General features: G+C 42.2%; 1 protein-coding gene across 2 annotated transcripts in view; it reads right to left on the bottom strand.

Moving 5' to 3' along the window:
• Positions 1 to 19,454, bottom strand: part of LOC133621082 (regulation of nuclear pre-mRNA domain-containing protein 2-like) — a 59,631-nt gene that overhangs the window by 12,284 nt on the left and 27,893 nt on the right. For both annotated transcript variants that reach the window (XM_061982916.2, XM_061982917.2), the window contains exons 2-8: positions 12,144 to 12,273; positions 11,862 to 12,049; positions 5,456 to 5,508; positions 5,248 to 5,374; positions 4,993 to 5,168; positions 2,306 to 2,585; positions 1,980 to 2,225 (exon numbers count right to left, since the gene is read on the bottom strand). In XM_061982916.2, coding sequence (XP_061838900.1) covers positions 1,980 to 2,225; positions 2,306 to 2,585; positions 4,993 to 5,168; positions 5,248 to 5,374; positions 5,456 to 5,508; positions 11,862 to 12,049; positions 12,144 to 12,273 — 1,200 coding nt within the window. The remainder of the gene's footprint in view (positions 1 to 1,979; positions 2,226 to 2,305; positions 2,586 to 4,992; positions 5,169 to 5,247; positions 5,375 to 5,455; positions 5,509 to 11,861; positions 12,050 to 12,143; positions 12,274 to 19,454) is intronic.

The following is a 19,454-nucleotide window of genomic DNA, read 5'->3' as shown; positions in this document are numbered from 1 at the left end:
GAATGCACTACAAAGACAAGATATTTGATGTTCAAACTCATAAACTTTTTTTTTTTGCAAATAATAATTAACTTAGAATTTCATGGCTGCAACACGTGCCAAAGTAGTTGGGAAAGGGCATGTTCACCACTGTGTTACATCACCTTTTCTTTTAACAACACTCAATAAACGACTGGGAACTGAGGAAACTAATTGTTGAAGCTTTGAAAGTGGAATTATTTCCCATTCTTGTTTTATGTACAGCTTCAGTCGTTCAACAGTCCGGGGTTCTCCGCTGTCGTATTTTACGCTTCATAATGTGCCACACATTTTCGATGGGAGACAGGTCTAGACTGCAGGCGAACCAGGAAAGTACCCGCACTCTTTTTTTACGAAGCCACGCTGTTGTAACACGTGCTGAATGTGGCTTGGCATTGTCTTGCTGAAATAAGCAGGGGCGTCCATGAAAAAGACGGCGCTTAGATGGCAACATATGTTGTTCCAAAACCTGTATGTACCTTTCAGTATTAATGGTGCCTTCACAGATGTGTAAGTTACCCATGCCTTGGGCACTAATGCACCCCCATACCATCACAGATGCTGGCTTTTGAACTTTGCGTCGATAACAGTCTGGATGGTTCCCTTCCCCTTTGGTCCGGATGACACGATGTCGAATATTTCCAAAAACAATTTGAAATGTAGACTCGCCAGACCACAGAACACTTTTCCACTTTGCATGAGTCCATCTTAGATGATCTCGGGTCCAGAGAAGCCGGCGGCGTTTCTGGATGTTGTTGATAAATGGCTTTCGCTTTGCATAGTAGAGCTTTAACTTGCACTTACAGACGTAGCGACCAACTGTATTTAGTGACAGTGGTTTTCTGAAGTGTTCCTGAGCCCATGTGGTGATATCCTTTAGAGATTGATGTCGGTTTTTGATACAGTGCCGTCTGTGGGGAGTGATTTTGCCAGATTCTCTGAACCTTTTGATGATATTATGGACCGTAAATGTTGAAATCCCTAAATTTCTTGCAATTGCACTTTGAGAAACGTTCTTAAATTGTATGACTATTTGCTCACGCAGTTGTGAGTGGACAAAGGGGTGTACCTCGCCCCATCCTTTCTTGTGAAAGACTGAGCATTTTTTGGGAAGCTGTTTTTATACCCAATCATGGCACCCACCTGTTCCCAATTAGCCTGCACACCTGTGCGATGTTCCAAATAAGTGTTTGATGAACATTCCTCAACTTTATCAGAATTTATTGCCACCTTTCCCAACTTCTTTGTCACGTGTTGCTGGCATCAAATTCTAAAGTTAATGATTATTTGCAAAAAAAAAATGTTTATCAGTTTGAACATCAAATATGTTGTCTTTGTAGCATATTCAACTGAATATGGGTTGAAAATGATTTGCAAATCATTGTATTCCGTTTATATTTACATCTAACACAATTTCCCAACTCATATGGAAACGGGGTTTGTACAAACAATGAGAAACAGGCAACTTTTCTGAGAAAAACCACAAAGGTAAACTAGAGAGCCCTCAAAGCTAGCTACCTTGTTGCTGAACTCGTAGCTAAATCAAAAAAGTCCCACGCTGTGGCAGAAACATTAATACTGCGAGCTTGTAAAGCCATTGTAAATTAGATGCTCAGGGCCAAGTTTCACACTAGGTGAGTATAAATACATTTAGAAACTATATTATTAACTATATGTATTATATACTATGTTAAGAGTGTCATTTTGTGTCATTTTGGTTGGTGGTGTGCCGCAGGATTTTGTAAATGTAAAGGTTGAAAATCACTGGTCTAGTAGACATGCTTTTTTTCCCACTCATCCGTTACACCGTTACAAGCTCTGGAATTTGCTTGCACGTTTGCGTAATCGTTGTGTTATATTTTCATGACGGTGAAAAGCTATAATTGAAATCAAAATCAAAATTGTATTAATTGACCAGACTGTATTGTAAGTATTGTCCCTAATACCCCAAAAACCTGTACCTGTGTTCTTCATGGCAGCCGTGAGTGAAGTGAGAATGGAGCTGATCTTTCCCAGGTCCACCTTGGCCATGTTGACTCCCAGAGGTGTGGTCGAAGTCGGAGAGGTGGAGGTTGGCGTGGCCGAGTTTGCCATAGTCGTGGCTGCGATGCTCGGTTTGGACATTTTTGTGGGGGTAGTGGGAGGCTTGGAGTCGGCATCCAACTTGGCCTTGACGACAGTGGGGGACATTTTGCCTTTTTGGTCACCTGCTCAAGAACATAAAGGAGAGTGCCATATTTTTAAATGGTGTGTCCACAGGGTGACGTTTCAATGTACACACACTGACCGGTTGTTGGTGAAGGCTGCTCGTCTTCATCGGAAACATCCATCTCCTCTCTGTCGTCATTTGCCGGATCCACATCATCCATGGCTTTTCCATCCAGCTCTGGATCAACCTGGGCTCTGACAGCACCCACACCAAGGAACGGCGAGTCAGACCCGGTGGGGGAAGGGGCATCTTCGGAGGGCGAGGGGACGGGCGAGTCCTCGGGTCCGGGTAAAGTCGCTTTGAGAGAGTCCAGCTTCCTTTTAAGACTGGCCACGCGGTTAGCAAAAGCACTGTATGCCTGGGCAGAACAACGAAAACAATTAAGTGTTGCCATGGTTACACAAAAAATTTCTAAGGGCGTACTCACACTAGGCCATTCGTACCGTGCTGGAATTGGGCGCGCTTACCTTCCTCTCATGGAACCCCCACTTGCTTGGTCTTACACTGAGCATTTAAGCCATGGACCATTAGCTTGTGCCATCACTTCTATATGGCTGTATAACTACAGTTTCCCCAATGCTTTGTGTAAAGTTAGTGTACTTCTAAAACGGCTCTCCAATCAGCTCAACAGACTCAATAACTTCACAGTGACGTTTTGGTAAATTTACTGAGGAATTTGTGCAACTGAAACAATACAAAAAGAATGCTACTGTAAATTAATAATACTAACACAGACACACGTAAAAGTGTTTGCATATTAGCTAATGCTAACGACACTCGCTTGATTACATTACGATAACACGTACTAGGGTTGTACGGTATTAGTATAGTATCCCAATACTAATTAATCATATTCGGTACTATACCGCCTCTGAAAAGTACCGATCCGGTATAGAATTGATACCCAAGTTTGTGGTATCATCCAAAACTAATGTAAAGTATCAAACAACAGAAGGATAAGTGATTATTACATTTTAACAGAAATGTAGATAGAAAGAGAAAGTAAGCAGATATTAACAGTAAATGAACAAGTAGATTAATAATTCATTTTCTACCACTTGTCCTTAATAATGTTGACAAAATAATAGAATGATAAATGACACAATATGTTACTGCATACGTCAGCAGCTAAATTAGGAGCCTTTGTTTGCTTACTTACTACTACAAGACAAGTTGTCTTCTATGTTCACTATTTTACTTAAGTACAAACTTGCAATAAGAAACATATGTTTAATGTACTCTAACATTTTTTGTTAAAATGAAGCCATTAATGCAATTTTTTGTGGTCCCCCTTATTTAGAAAAGTATCGAAAAGTATTGAAATAATTTTGGTACCGGCACCAAAATATTGGTATGCATGAAAACACTCCTACAGACATAACACATGGGACAGTTTAGTAAGTATAAATAGTCTTAGGTATGTGGTAAAACTTAGAAACGCTGCTTGGAGTAATGAATGACAAATCCACACAAGTAGAAACGCTACAGACTACTAGAAGACAGAACGGCACTGCAGCTGCAGTGAGCGAACTCGTCCAAAAGGTGGCTCCATAGCACAAACAATAACACACCTTATCAGTGTATTTGCTCGTTTTTTTAATTTTACTTTATTATTTGTATTATGGCTGTAACGAAGAGAAATCCTTAAATTAGCCGCATCGTATTATAAGCTGCAGGATTCAAAGTAGAGATGTCCGATAATATCGAACTGGCGATATTATCGGCCGATAAATGCTTTAAAATGTGATATCGGAAATTGTCGGTATCGGTTTCAAAAAGTAAAATTCATGACTTTTTAAAACGCTGCTGTACAGAGTAGTACACGGACTTATGGAGAAATACAGAGCGCCAATAAACCTTAAAGGCACTGCCTTTGCGTGCCGGCCCAATCACATAACATCTACGGCTTTTCACACTCACACAAGTGAATGCAAGTCATACTTGGTCAACAGCCATACAGGTCACACTGAGGGTGGCCGTATAAACAACTTTAACACTGTTACAAATATGCGCCACACTGTGAACCCACACCAAACAAGAATGACAAACACATTTTGGGAGAACATCCGCACCGTAACACAACATAAACACAATAGAACAAATACCCAGAACCCCTTGCAGCACTAACTCTTCCGGGACGCTACAATATACACCCCCCGCTATCCCCAACCCTGCCCACCTCAACCTCCTCATGCTCTCTCAGGGAGAGCATGTCCCAAATTCCAAGCTGCTGTTTTGAGGCATGTTAAAAATAATAAAGCACTTTGTGACTTCAATAATAAATATGGCAGTGCCATGTTGGCATTTTTTTCCATACCTTGAGTTGATTTATTTTGGAAAACCTTGTTACATTGTTTAATGCATCCAGCGGGGCATCACAACAAAATTAGGCTTAATAATGTGTTAATTCCACGACTGTATATATCGGTATCGGTTGATATCGGAATCTGTAATTAAGAGTTGGACAATATCGGCAAAAAAGCCATTATCGGACATCTCTAGTTCAAAGCGTAGGAAAAAGTAGCGGCTTATAGCTTGAAATTTACTTGTTAAATGTAAACAATAAATATTACAGATGAACTAAAAATATAAACAAGAGAGCACAGCCTACCAAGTCAAATTCCTTGTGTGATAAACATACTCGACCAATAAACCTGATCCTGATAACCATACATGAAAAGTCTCCCGTTTATTTTCTTTTGTAACAAGATTAGAATTGGATGTATCCTCAATGAGTACATAAGACTGGGCTGGAACACACTCACATTGGCCACAATCTGGACTTCCTTGTACTGCATCTCATAGAAGATGTCTGCATTCCCCAAGGCTTCCAGCAGAGGGGGTCCGGTCTTCAACTCTGTCTCCAGGAAGCCAACAAACTCCTGCAGCTTCAGACTGCCGTCCTCAAAATCCTTGGCAAACTTGTTCCCTCCCGCTTTGTCTAGGTGACATAAGGTGAGAGGCTCCATTAGAGAACACGTCAGAGGGATAGGGGCATGTGTCGCCGGATGACCTCTGACCTTTGAGCCTCTTGAGGGCCTCTGTGCTGCAAATGTCCAGCCCGAGAGCTGATAGCTGCTTCTCCCGGTGCTCTTCTTCGGCGACTGCTTCCTGATACTCTGACAACTGGTCTATCAGGGAGCTGGGCTAAAAGACACATAGAACCATGTTTTTAAGTGCCACAACTTTACAGCTAATGTGCATGAACATTCGGATAAGGAGACTTACTGCAAACTCAGCAACAATCTTGGACTTGATTGCAGCTTTAGTCTTGGCTGGAGCTAAGCATTCACAAGGAAATACAAAATTAAGGCAACTATCAATGCATTGGCAACGGTGTTTACGTTTGAGACATTTGTTGTACTTTCAGCTGTTAGCGTATGAATGGCTAACTCGGCCTGGGCCGATACATTTTGCTAGACGACATACAACCATATTGCCAAAAGTATTTGGCCACCCATCCAAATGATCAGAATCAGGTGTCCCAATCACTTGGCCCGGCTACAGGTGTATAAATTCAAGCACTTAGGGATGGAGACTGTTTCTACAAACATTTGTGAAAGAATGGGCCGCTCTCAGTGATTTCCAGCGTGGAACTGTCATAGGATGCCACCTGTGCAACAAATCCAGCCGTGAAAATTTCCTCGCTCCTAAATATTTTAAAGTCAACTCTCGGCTTTATTATAAGAAAATGGAAGAGTTTGGGAACAACAGCAACTCAGCCACCAAGTGGTAGGCCATGTAAACTGACAGAGAGGGGTCAGCGAATGCTGAAGCGCATAGTGCAAAGACTTCCTGCACAGTCAGTTGCTACAGAGCTCCAAACTTCATGTGACCTTCCAATTAGCCCACGTACAATACGCAGAGAGCTTCATGGAATGGGTTTTCATGGCTGAGCAGCTGTATCTAAGCCATACATCACCAAGTCCAATGCAAAGCGTCGGATGCAGTGGTGTAAAATACGTCGCCACTGGACTCTAGAGCAGCGGAGACGCCTTCTCTAGGGTGATGAATCACGCTTTTCCATCTGGCAATCTGATGGACCAGTTTGGGTTTAGAGGTTGCCAGGAGAACGGTAAATTTCGGACTGCATTGTGCAGAGTGTGAAATTTGGTGGAGGAGGAATTATGGTGTGGGGTTGTTTTCAGGAGTTGGTTCCAGTGAAAGGAACGTTGAATGCTCAAAGACATCAAAACATTTTGGACAATTCCATGCTCCCAACATTGTGGGAACAGTTTGGAGCGGGCCCCTTCCTCTTCCAACATGACTGTGCACCAGTGCACAAAGCAAGGTCCATAAAGACATGGATGACAGAGTCTGGAGTGGATAAACTTGACTGGCCTGCGTAGAGTCCTGACCTAAACCCGATAAAATTAGCACGGTTATCGTTATTATCTTGGTATTGTTCAATTTGATTAAAAAGTAATTATACACTTGCTTAAATTTCATTTAAAAAGTTGTATTTTTTTAAGAACTAAAAAAAATACACACCCTATACTTTATTGGCAAATGTTGTTCTAGCTTCATAAGAACCATGTTATTTTGTTTGCAAAGGGTGATCAGTTGTTTCACTTCCAATTTGTGACGTCGTGTGAGTTCATTTCCTGCTGAACGGAGTTTGTGTTCTTCTGTTTCAACTTGACAGTATCGAGTTCATCGATAACTTTGTGCAAAAACAGCACAGGCTTTATGTTTATTGTGAATACTGTCGCTCAGTTGTTTGAACAGTAATGTGTTTGTACAAGTTTAGATTGGAGAATGACGTTTCGTAATGGGGAAAGACATCAATGTCTGTTGTTTACATGTTAGCATTTAAGCTAACAAGCAAACTAGCGCCAGTCAGTCCGTCCGTCGAAGTCAGGGGTGTTAAACGTACGGCCCGTGGGCCGGACCAGACCCGCTAACGAGTTTTATCCGGCCCACGGGATGAGTTTGCCAAGTATAAAAATGAGCCAAAATTTTTGAATGAAAGAAACTGTTGTTCTAAATGTGTCCACTAGATGTCGCAATAGCAATTATTTGTATCTTTGAAGATTATGCTACATATGTAAAAAAAAAAAAAAAAACATGTTCGTGCACCAGTCGAGGAAAATGAGCAAACTACATAAATAACATCCTGTAATTTAATTTGATATTTTTTTTATCTTGATAGATTGAAAATTAACACCAATGAGTTAACTGATGAACATTATCACATAATGTATTCAGAAAGTATAAATAACGACAAATAAAGATAGAATATTATTAACCGCAACATGTAAGTGTAAAAAAAACAAAAACTATCAACATTATGATTTGTACATTTACAGAATGTGCTTGTTCTATTTTTTAACAAAGAAAACAATCTGAAGTTGTCTTTATTTTTAAGTTATCAGGCTGTGATTTTACCAGTCCGACCCACTTGGGAGTAGATTTTTCTCCATGTGGCCCCCGCTCTAAAGCGAGTGCGACACCCCTGGTATAAGTGCAATTATTATGAATGACGGTTCTTTGATCATTTTAATTTAACAGTAATACTAACAGTCAGGAGTTTTAAAGCGGTTATCCTGACTACCGTTTAGTTGTAGAAAAAACGCCCGCAGCTATATATATATATATATATATATATATATATATATATATATATATATATATATATATATACACACACATACATACACACACACACACATATATATACACATTTATATATACACACACACATACATATACATATATATATATATGGCTTTTTTTTTTCACAATAAAATGCCATCATTGAAATTTACTATAACATTACAAAAAATGACTGAGCCTTATTTCACAGCACTAACTATTATTTCACAGTAAATTACTGTAAATGTTACTTGAAAGTTATTGCCAGTAAGTTGTAATATATATATATATATATATATACACACACACACACATATATGTGAAAAAATAATAATAATAATAATTAAAAAAAAAAAAAATAAATAAAAAAAAATATATATATAAAAATAAACAAATACATATATATATATATATATATATATATATATATATATATATATATATATATATATATATATATATATATATATATATATATATTTTTTTTTTTTTTTTCCCACCTCGAAGACTTCTATGGAAATGCAAGAACCGAGACTCAGATTTCCCTCGCCCGGACGCGGGTCACCGGGGCCCCCCTCCGGAGCCAGGCCCGGAGTTGGGGCACGATGGCGAGCGCCTGGTGGCCGGGCCTGTCCCCATGGGGCCCGGCCGGGCACAGCCCGAAGAGGCAACGTGGGTCCCCCCTCCAATGGGCTCACCACCCATAGCAGGGGCCATAGAGGTCGGCTGCAATGTGAGCTGGGCGGTAGCCGAAGGCAGGGCACTTGGCGGTCCGATCCTCGGCTACAGAAGCTAGCTCTTGGGACGTGGAACGTCACCTCGCTGGGGGGGAAGGAGCCTGAGCTAGTGCGCGAGGTAGAGAAGTTCCGGTTGGATATAGTCGGACTCACCTCGACGCACAGCAAGGGCTCCGGAACCAGTTCTCTCGAGAGGGGCTGGACTCTCTTCCACTCTGGCGTTGCCAGCAGTGAGAGGCGACGGGCTGGGGTGGCAATTCTTGTTGCCCCCCGGCTCAGAGCCTGCATGTTGGAGTTCAACCCGGTGGACGAGAGGGTAGCTTCCCTCCGCCTTCGGGTGGGGGGACGGGTCCTGACTGTTGTTTGCGCTTACGCGCCAAACAGCAGCTCAGAGTACCCACCCTTTTTGGATTCACTCGAGAGAGTACTTGAGAGTGCTCCCCCGGGTGATTCCCTCGTTCTACTGGGGGACTTCAACGCTCATATTGGCAACGACAGTGAAACCTGGAGAGGCGTGATTGGGAAGAATGGCCGCCCGGATCTGAACCCAAGTGGTGTTTTGTTATTGGACTTTTGTGCCCGTCACGGATTGTCCATGACGAACACCATGTTCAAGCATAAGGGTGTCCATATGTGCACTTGGCACCAGGACACCCTAGGCCGCAGTTCTATGATCGACTTTGTAGTTGTGTCATCGGATTTGCGGCCTCATGTTTTGGACACTCGGGTGAAGAGAGGGGCGGAGCTTTCTACCGATCACCACCTGGTGGTGAGTTGGCTGCGATGGTGGGGGAGGATGCCGGACAGACCTGGCAGGCCCAAATGCATTGTGAGGGTTTGCTGGGAACGTCTGGCAGAGTCTCCTGTCAGAAAGAGTTTCAATTCCCACCTCCGGAAGAACTTTGAACATGTCACGAGGGAGGTGCTGGACATTGAGTCCGAGTGGACCATGTTCCGCACCTCTATTGTCGAGGCGGCTGATTGGAGCTGTGGCCGCAAGGTAGTTGGTGCCTGTCGTGGCGGTAATCCTAAAACCCGTTGGTGGACACCGGCGGTGAGGGATGCCGTCAAGCTGAAGAAGGAGTCCTATCGGGTTCTTTTGGCTCATGGGACTCCTGAGGCAGCGGACAGGTACCGACAGGCCAAGCGGTGTGCGGCTTCAGCGGTCGCGGAGGCAAAAACTCGGACATGGGAGGAGTTCGGGGAAGCCATGGAAAACGACTTCCGGACGGCTTCGAAGAGATTCTGGACCACCATCCACCGCCTCAGGAAGGGGAAGCAGTGCACTACCAACACCGTGTATGGTGCGGATGGTGTTCTGCTGACCTCGACTGCGGAAGTTGTGGATCGGTGGAGGGAATACTTCGAAGACCTCCTCAATCCCACCAACACGTCTTCCTATGAGGAAGCAGTGCCTGAGGAATCTGTGGTGGGCTCTCCTATTTCTGGGGCTGAGGTTGCTGAGGTAGTTAAAAAGCTCCTCGGTGGCAAGGCCCCGGGGGTGGATGAGATCCGCCCGGAGTTCCTTAAGGCTCTGGATGCTGTAGGGCTGTCTTGGTTGACAAGACTCTGCAGCATCGCGTGGACATCGGGGGAAGTACCTCTGGATTGGCAGACCGGGGTGGTGGTTCCTCTCTTTAAAAAGGGGAACCGGAGGGTGTGTTCTAACTATCGTGGGATCACACTCCTCAGCCTTCCCGGTAAGGTCTATTCAGGTGTACTGGAGAGGAGGCTACGCCGGATAGTCGAACCTCGGATTCAGGAGGAACAGTGTGGTTTTCGTCCTGGTCGTGGAACTGTGGACCAGCTCTATACTCTCGGCAGGGTCCTTGAGGGTGCATGGGAGTTTGCCCAACCAGTCTACATGTGCTTTGTGGACTTGGAGAAGGCATTCGACCGTGTCCCTCGGGAAGTCCTGTGGGGAGTGCTCAGAGAGTATGGGGTTTCGGACTGTCTGATTGTGGCGGTCCGCTCCCTGTATGATCAGTGTCAGAGCTTGGTTCGCATTGCCGGCAGTAAGTCGGACACGTTTCCGGTGAGGGTTGGACTCCGCCAAGGCTGCCCTTTGTCACCGATTCTGTTCATAACTTTTATGGACAGAATTTCTAGGCGCAGTCAAGGCGTTGAGGGGATCCGGTTTGGTGGCTGCAGGATTAGGTCTCTGCTTTTTGCAGATGATTTGGTCCTGATGGCTTCATCTGGCCAGGATCTTCAGCTCTCACTGGATCGGTTCGCAGCTGAGTGTGAAGCGACTGGGATGAGAATCAGCACCTCCAAGTCCGAGTCCATGGTTCTCGCCCGGAAAAGGGTGGAGTGCCATCTCCGGGTTGGGGAGGAGATCTTGCCCCAAGTGGAGGAGTTCAAGTACCTCGGAGTCTTGTTCACGAGTGAGGGAAGAGTGGATCGTGAGATCGACAGGCGGATCGGTGCGGCGTTTTCAGTAATGCGGACGCTGTATCGATCCGTTGTGGTGAAGAAGGAGCTGAGCCGGAAGGCAAAGCTCTCAATTTACCGGTCGATCTACGTTCCCATCCTCACCTATGGTCATGAGCTTTGGGTTATGACCGAAAGGACAAGATCACGGGTACAAGCGGCCGAAATGAGTTTCCTCCGCCGGGTGGCGGGGCTCTCCCTTAGAGATAGGGTGAGAAGCTCTGTCATCCGGGGGGAGCTCAAAGTAAAGCCGCTGCTCCTCCGCATCGAGAGGAGCCAGATGAGGTGGTTCGGGCATCTGGTCAGGATGCCACCCGAGCGCCTCCCTAAGGAGGTGTTTAGGGCATGTCCAACCGGTAGGAGGCCACGAGGAAGACCCAGGACACGTTGGGAAGACTATGTCTCCCGGCTGGCCTGGGAACGCCTCGGGATCCCCCGGGAGGAGCTGGACGAAGTGGCTGGGGAGAGGGAAGTCTGGGCTTCCCTGCTTAGGCTGCTGCCCCCGCGACCCGACCTCGGATAAGCGGAAGAAGATGGATGGATGGATATATATATATATATATATATATATATATATATATATATATATATATATATATATATATATATATATATATATATATATATATATATATATATATATATATATATACATACACTGTATATAGAAGTGGTTGCTTTACATGCAGGCTTTCGACCCTCAAACAAAATTGTTTAGCCCAATGCAGCCCCCAAGTCAAAAGGTTTGGACACCCCTGGCCTAAATAATGAAAAAGAGAGGACCTTAAAATGAAACTTTGAGGAACACCATGAATATAACTAAAGTTGAACAAATGTATAGCAGTTGAATAGCAATGCTGTACACTCACCATTGGTAGGTGGTGTCTCTTTTTCTTTTTCTTTTTCTTTCTCTTTCACTTTTTCCTTCGGCTTCTCCCGCTCCTTTTCCTTCTTGTTTAGGTTGGTTTTCAACTGCGTGAGGAGCTCTTCGCTATACACACTGCGTTCCTCCCAGATTGAAAGGATCCTCTCCACCGACTTACGGACCTTCGGGTCTCTGAAGGTACGGAAAATTTAAAAAAAGCATTAGCAACCTGTTGGGATGCAGATTCAGCACGTCAACACAAGGATCAAAAAGGTTTGTTGCCTACTTGATGAGCAGAACGGCGTTTGGAAGGACCTCGGCAAAGGCAGGACGGAACGCGATGGCATTCTTTCTTTTGCAGTTCTGTATAACGTCATTGGCCAGGTAGAAGAGATTCAAACGATGACTGTTGTCCGCTATAAGACATCCAGAAGGCAAGGGAAGAAATTGGAGAATCAATATGAAGGAACCATACATGAAGAAAAAGATTAACAAACACCACAAGTCCTTTTCAGCAACATCTTGGCTACTTCACATCTAAAGTACTGAATTAAAGTGAATATCTCTCAGTTTACGAGTGCCCAAGTTCACAGGCTTTTATGGATTTTAACTGTGTGCTAATTGCTATGCTTTAGAGCAAAGGTTCTTCATCGTTTTGACCTCGGAGCCCAACTTTTCTTCTACAGAGGGACCCGGGGCCTAGGGCTGGACAATTAATCAGATTTTGATTATAGCTTCTCGTGATCATGCAGCCGCAACTTGAGAGTTGCTTACTCTTTTTTTTCCCTTTTAAACAGCCTCAAGTCCTTTCTTTACTCAAGAAACTGAGAACAATAGCACAGCACACTTCCCCCCCTTCACAATAATAGTCCGGCGCGCCACATCTGGTCTGACTGCGCTAACAAAATAAAGGTTTTAAAAATTACTAATAATAATAATTATATATTACTACTAATGATAATATTTAATAAATAATAGGGGTGTAACGGTACGTGTATTTGTATTGAACCGTTTCGGTATGGGGGTTCCGGTTCGGTTCGGAGGTGTACCGAACAAGTTTCCACACAGACATATTAAGTAGCGTAACTCACGTTGTGTAAACAATGCACACCGAGGCACAACACACGGCATGCTAACAGCTAACGGGCTACGATAGACTGACCATACGTCGTCTTTTCACCGGACATGTCCTCTTTTGCGGAGCTGTCAGGGCGGAGTTTCTTAAATGCCTCAAATGTCCGGCATTTTGAGTTTGGGTTGCATGTATTTTCAATGTACGTTTAGGGTTAAGAAGGGGTTAAAAATAAAACAAATTGTGCGCGCAGCAGCATCCGTGAGGGAGGGGCAAAGACAGAGAGAGCGAAAGAGTTATAATAAACGCGCGCATGCGCCGCCAGTCTCTGCTTTTTATCCATAGATTTATCAGATTACATTTTTTATTATCTATAGCAGGGGTGTCAAAAGTGTGCCCCGGAGGCCATTTGCGGCTCACAGCTAATGTTTTAAAGGCCCACGGCACATTCTAAAAATACTATTAAAATAAACAAAAACATAACAAAAGTGAAATAAAAAATCTTAAAGGTTAAACGTAATTTAGAAAAAGTTGCAATGTTGACTAATAAAACAAAGCTGTTTTTTTTTTCTTTCAAACTGTCATTGCTCAAAACATAATATTGAATCAAAATCAATATTATGAATTATTGACCTATCCAAGGTTCCTATTACTTCACATCAAATATTCCACTAAGAAAAATATTTTTGGTGGAAGATTTTGCAAATTTGGTAAATAAATAACCCAAAAATGTATATTTTGTTGTTTTCTTACTGTACCGAAAATGAACCGAACCGTGACCTCTAAACCGAGGTACGTACCGAACCGAAATTTTTGTGTACCGTTACACCCCTAATAAATAATTATCGTAAAATCTCATCCCGCGAGGCACCACTTTGAGGAAGATATTGCAACCACTGTTGCTGCCGTGATGTCAATAGAAGACAATGGCAGCGAATGATCACTCAAAGACTATGTCCCTAACGGCCCCTTTGATATTGTTCGAGCATTTGGGTCTCTTCGAGCATGCCGGTCAGCCTCTATTGCGGGGAAGGGACCCGCGAGGAGGTCCGGTGAGGCGGTGGCACCTTGCTCGCCTCTGGCGACCATGTTACATATGTTTAATGTACCCTAAGATTTTTTGTTAAAATAAAGCCAATAATGAAATTTTTTGTGGTCCCCTTTATTTAGACAAGTACCAAAAAGTATCGAAATACATTTTGGTACCGGTACCAAAATATTGGTATCGGGACAACCCTAGTATGAATTAATATTGGAAGAAGCTTGTATGCAAACGAAAAAGGAAGCTTTTTTTTTTTTTAAACAATTCATGAAACCCTTCAAATTGATTGCTGTCTCAGAAACATGGATCAATGATCAAAAATGAATAGATTTTGATCGAGAAGGATATGAACTAAACTACATCAGCAGAAACAACCAGAGGAGTTGCGGTGTAAGTGATGAAAGTGGTGAAAAGGATGTAATTTGCAATTAATATCTTAGAAAGTATGACCACTGAAATATGTCATGAAAAAAGAAAACGTGTTGATATATACAAAGAACATAAGTGAATGAAATGTTTGCGGATTGGATTAAAGCAACCTTTACAGAAATCAGTCAAAATGTAATTTTCTTATGTAGTGACTTCAATATTGACCTCCTTAACCACAATAAGAAAAATTATAAATTACTTCATAAATACAATGTACAGCCCGAGTTTTTATCCTAAAATTACAAAGCCAAGCAGAATCACAGGACACTGCCACGTTTATTGATCATTGTTTTACAATGAAAATAATACAACAAGTGGTCTGCTATAATCTGACATCAGTGATTATCTACCAGTTCTCACAATCTATTATGGAAACAACAAGAAGAAGAACATGAATGACAAAAAAAACACATGGAAGACTATGCACAGAGAAGTATGATTGCTTTTAAGAATGATCTGAGAGCACAAAGTTGGGACAGTGAGTGAAAAGTACAGAGAAATTGATGTAGACCATAGGCCCTTTTCCACCGCTGGAACTTAGAGTAAGTTAGTAAATAAAGTTCCCCCTGTGTTTCCACGAAAAACTATCTGGGTAAATTTAGTTCTTTAGGAATCTTTTGGACTTCCTCCAAGCGAGGTGGGACTTTTCCAAGCTTGCTGTCGAACGCTGATTGGTTGAACACAATTGGGGGCGTTCCTAAAACTTCTCTTTCAAGCAGACGACCGCCATTGGAAGATACGCGGCGACTTGTTTACTTCTTATTTCGTGTGTATTTCTATTACAACAAGCTTGACAACGAAGAGAAAGAAGAAAGAAAGGAGCTTTCGAAATGCAGGAACTTTTGTGGGGCATCTGTGTGCTGAAGAACGCTGATCAGTGAAACTATCTTGCAGTGTTTTTACTCAGTTGTTGTCTTTAAACTATATGCAATTTATTGTTGTTGTTTTTTTACAATCTTAATTTCGTTACGAGAAATGGACAAACTCTTTTAAACGCATTTACGGAGTAGTATGAAGCCGGACTCGAAGCGGGGACCTCAGCTGCTTACTATTCTGACTTTGTTGGATAAATGTGAAATAAAGGAGGCAGTACACGAGTGGAACAAAGGTACATGTGATTAATTGCCATATTTTTCGAACTATAAGGCGCACTTAAAATCCTTTCATTTTCGGAAAAAAATGACAGTGCGCCTTATAACCCAGTGCGCCTAATGTACAGCATAATTCTGGTTGTGCTTACTGACCTCGAAGCAATTTTATATAGTACATGGTGTAATGATAAGTGTGACCAGTAGATGGCAGTCACACAAAAGAGATATGTGTAGACTGCAATATGATGGCAGTAAACAACACCAAAACTTTAAATGTTCCATTGAGAATATAGAACATTACACGCGGCGCTCAAAAATCTGTCAAAATGTTTTTTAGTACGACTTCTGTAAACTATGAAGCCGCGCCACTTGATGGATTGTCGGCGCATTAAACATACGAGTATTATTATGGTGTGTGTATAAGGACCACAAAATGGCACCTATTAGCAGACATATTAGCGTTTTGTTTCGCAATATTATGTAAAACCAACTTTATTTACCTTCTGGTACCTGCTGATGTGTATTTGGGATCTGCATACGTCCTGAAAATGTGAACGCATCCGCAATTGTAGTCTGTGCCGACACCGTAGTCATAAGCTTCTTCTTTTTCCCTACCTTATGTGGCAATCATCTTCCGCTGTTGCCATTTCTAATATAAAATAGCGTATAGTTCTTACTTATATCTGTCAGTAGACTAGCTATCACAGTGCTAAAAACTGTAGTGGGTTTACATAATTCACCCAAAGAACTTTAGTTATTAGAGGGTTATGGTCGGACGGTTTTTCACGGGACACATTTACGGTGTTGATGTTGCATTATTGAGCCACGGATGAGAAGATGCTGCTCCGTTATTGATTTAAGTAAAGTCTGAATGTCATTTAAACAATTAGCCCCATCTTTTGACATTTCTTCCACTCCCGTCCTTGCACGCTACACCGCTACAACAAAGATGAGGGGGGAGAAGACGCTGTCGAAGGTGAGCCACGTAAATAAGACCGCCCACAAAATGGCGCATTCTGAAGAGACGCTCAAAAAGCTACTTGAAAATGGTCTGTAAAACAATCTATGCAACATTTTGACCAAAGAACCACCATTGCATGTTATGTGGACCACAAGATAGTGTTTTAAATTTAGAAAAAAATCATAATATGACCCCTTTATTGCGCCTTATAAACTGGTGCGCCATTTGTATGAAAAAAGACCTGAATAGACCAGCTCATCAGAAGTGCGCCTTTTAATCCGGTGCGCTCTATGGTCGGAAAAATACGGTATTAACTATTTACTTTATTACTTGTTGTAAAAGTAGTCAGTGACACTCCATTTGGGTCACACACATACAGTATGCGTTCCTCTCCAAGGTTTCTCAGTCATTCATATCGACGTCCCACTGGGTTGTGAGTTTTTCCTTGCCCTTATGTGGGCTCTGTACCGCGGGTGTCATGTGGCATGTGCAGCCCTTTGAGACACTTGTGATTTAGGGCTATATAAATAAACATTGATTGATTGATCGATTGATTGAACCACTCTTCCAAACGTCATCAGCCTGATTTGTATAAACTACCTTGATCTGTGAAATGCAGTGGAAACACAAACCACACATCTCTACAGGAACCTCTACACCCAGGAACCAGAGGTTGGAAAAGGGCCTAATGTAGGGGTGTCCCGATCCAATATTTGGATCGGATCGGCCGCCGATATTAGCCAAAAAATGCGTATCGGCAAGGCATGGGAAAATGCCAATGCCGATCCAGATCCAGTTAAAAAAAAAACTCCGGTCCGTGTTTTCCAACACACCGATTTAAATAATACATTCCACTTTTCTGCTGCTCCCTAATTTCCGTTCCGCATTTTCCAGCACACCTTCAACACATCCACAGGTCTGTGGATTCTCACGCAGTTGCTTTTAGCTGCTGGCATTACACGACAGGCTCTTCTCACTCTTTCCTGTGTCTCCCTCTCACAGACAGCAAGCGCACCTTCTTACATACGTCACATACTGTCACATCATACGTCACATACTGTCACGTCATACGTCACATACGTATACGTCCTCTCCCAGCAGAGAGGTAGCAGCATGGATAACGTTAGCTGTGATGCTAGCGCAGCCGTGTGACCAACGTTCTCTCTAAGGTGTGCGCCTGTGCGCATAGCAATTATATGCCACGCACAAAATCAAATAAAAAAATAAGCGCATAACAATTTTCGACACACGGACACGACAGAGAAAACAGTTTTCGTCATCATTGTTCAAATATTGCAACGTCTGTCGAGACGCTTATCTCCATTCGGTGCCACACGTCCACACCATCAACATGCCGAGGCAAAAATTTCCAGATCAACACCGTATGAAAAAATTAGTGATTTTTTTAGTTGTGATTTCCTTCTCTGCATGAAAGTTTAAAAGTAACATATATTAATGCAGTATGAAGAAGAATGTTTTAATGTAGACATGCAAGCCTTGAAAGAAAATTTTGAAAATCAAGACTACATTTCCTGCAAATGGGTGCATTTCTACCCTATATTTTAACTTTAGATTTATTCTCATATCAAACTCTTTTGGCTGTCTTTTTGACACTTACATCCGGCGACCCCCTCCACACCCCGGATTATAAATAATGTAAATAATTCAATGTGATTATCTTGTGTGATGATTGTATTATGATGATAGTATATATCTGATAGTATATATCTGTATCATGAATCAATTTAAGTGGACCCCGACTTAAACAAGTTGAAAAACTTATTCGGGTGTTACCATTTAGTAGTCAATTGTACGGAATATGTACTTCACTGTGCAACCTACTAATAAAAGTCTCAATCAATCAATCAAAACACATAGAATCATCATACTGCTGTGATTATATGCATCAAGTGTTCATTCAAGGCTAAGGCAAAATATCGAGATATATATCGTGTATCGCAATATGGCCTTAAAATATCGCAATATTAAAAAAAGGCCATATCGCCCAGCCCTAGTTCAATGATGCCATTTCTGTTTGTCATGTATAATTTTGTCTATTTTGTGTTTATCCTTGAATAAACAGGTCAGTTTCTTGTTACCAACCATTGTGTATTATTCAAACTCACCTAATTCAGCTGGCTAGTTGTTATCAAGAGTACTAAAACCCTTTTCAACATGATTCTGACAACTAAGTAGGCTAAATAACTTTAAACTTTAATACATGCTCGGATAGGCCAGTATCGGTCAGTATCGGTATCGGTATCGGATCGGAAGTGCAAAAACAATATCGGTATCGGATCGGAAGTGCAAAAACCTGGATCGGGACATCCCTAGCCTAATGGTCATTATTGTTGTTGACTAAGAATTTTCATCATAGTTATCGTCAACAACTTATTTTTCCATGACTATTATAGGACAATAACGAATCACAACAAGTGCACGTCGACGAAAACAACGATAAAATTAATTGACAATTCAGTCAACGAATAGAAACGAGACAAAAATGTTGACAGAGACGAAATCCAATCGTATTTCATTTAGTCTTTCGGCGGGCGGAACAAGTTGGTAATCTATCCAATCACAGTAGCATGTGGTAAATGGGCAGAAGGTAAATCACAGAGGGGTCCAATCAAAAATACTGTCTTTGTAAGGGAAGGTGTATAGACTTTTTACTGGCAAAACAAGACCGTATTGCAGGGATGTAACAAAAACGGTAAGAATGATGACCGCAGCAAAACTCCTGACGGTTAGTATTAGCCTTTTAAATTAAAATTATCGAAAAAAACAAGACTGATAACTGCATTTTGATAAATTTATGCACTGACTGGTGCTAGCTCGCTAGCTCAAATGCCAACACGAAAACATCAACTCGTTTCCCCATAAAAAAACAACATACCCCAATCCAAACTGAAATAAACACATTAGTGTCTGAGCAACTAAGATATTTAATTGTGCACATCGATCCAACAAGCTGTGCTCTCTTAGAACAGCATTGATCTTTC

Source organism: Nerophis lumbriciformis, linkage group LG21, assembly GCF_033978685.3.
Source record: "Nerophis lumbriciformis linkage group LG21, RoL_Nlum_v2.1, whole genome shotgun sequence".
NCBI lineage: Eukaryota > Metazoa > Chordata > Actinopteri > Syngnathiformes > Syngnathidae > Nerophis > Nerophis lumbriciformis.
The sequence above is the reverse complement of the archived record's forward strand: the minus strand, read 5'-3'. Positions and strand labels throughout refer to the sequence as shown.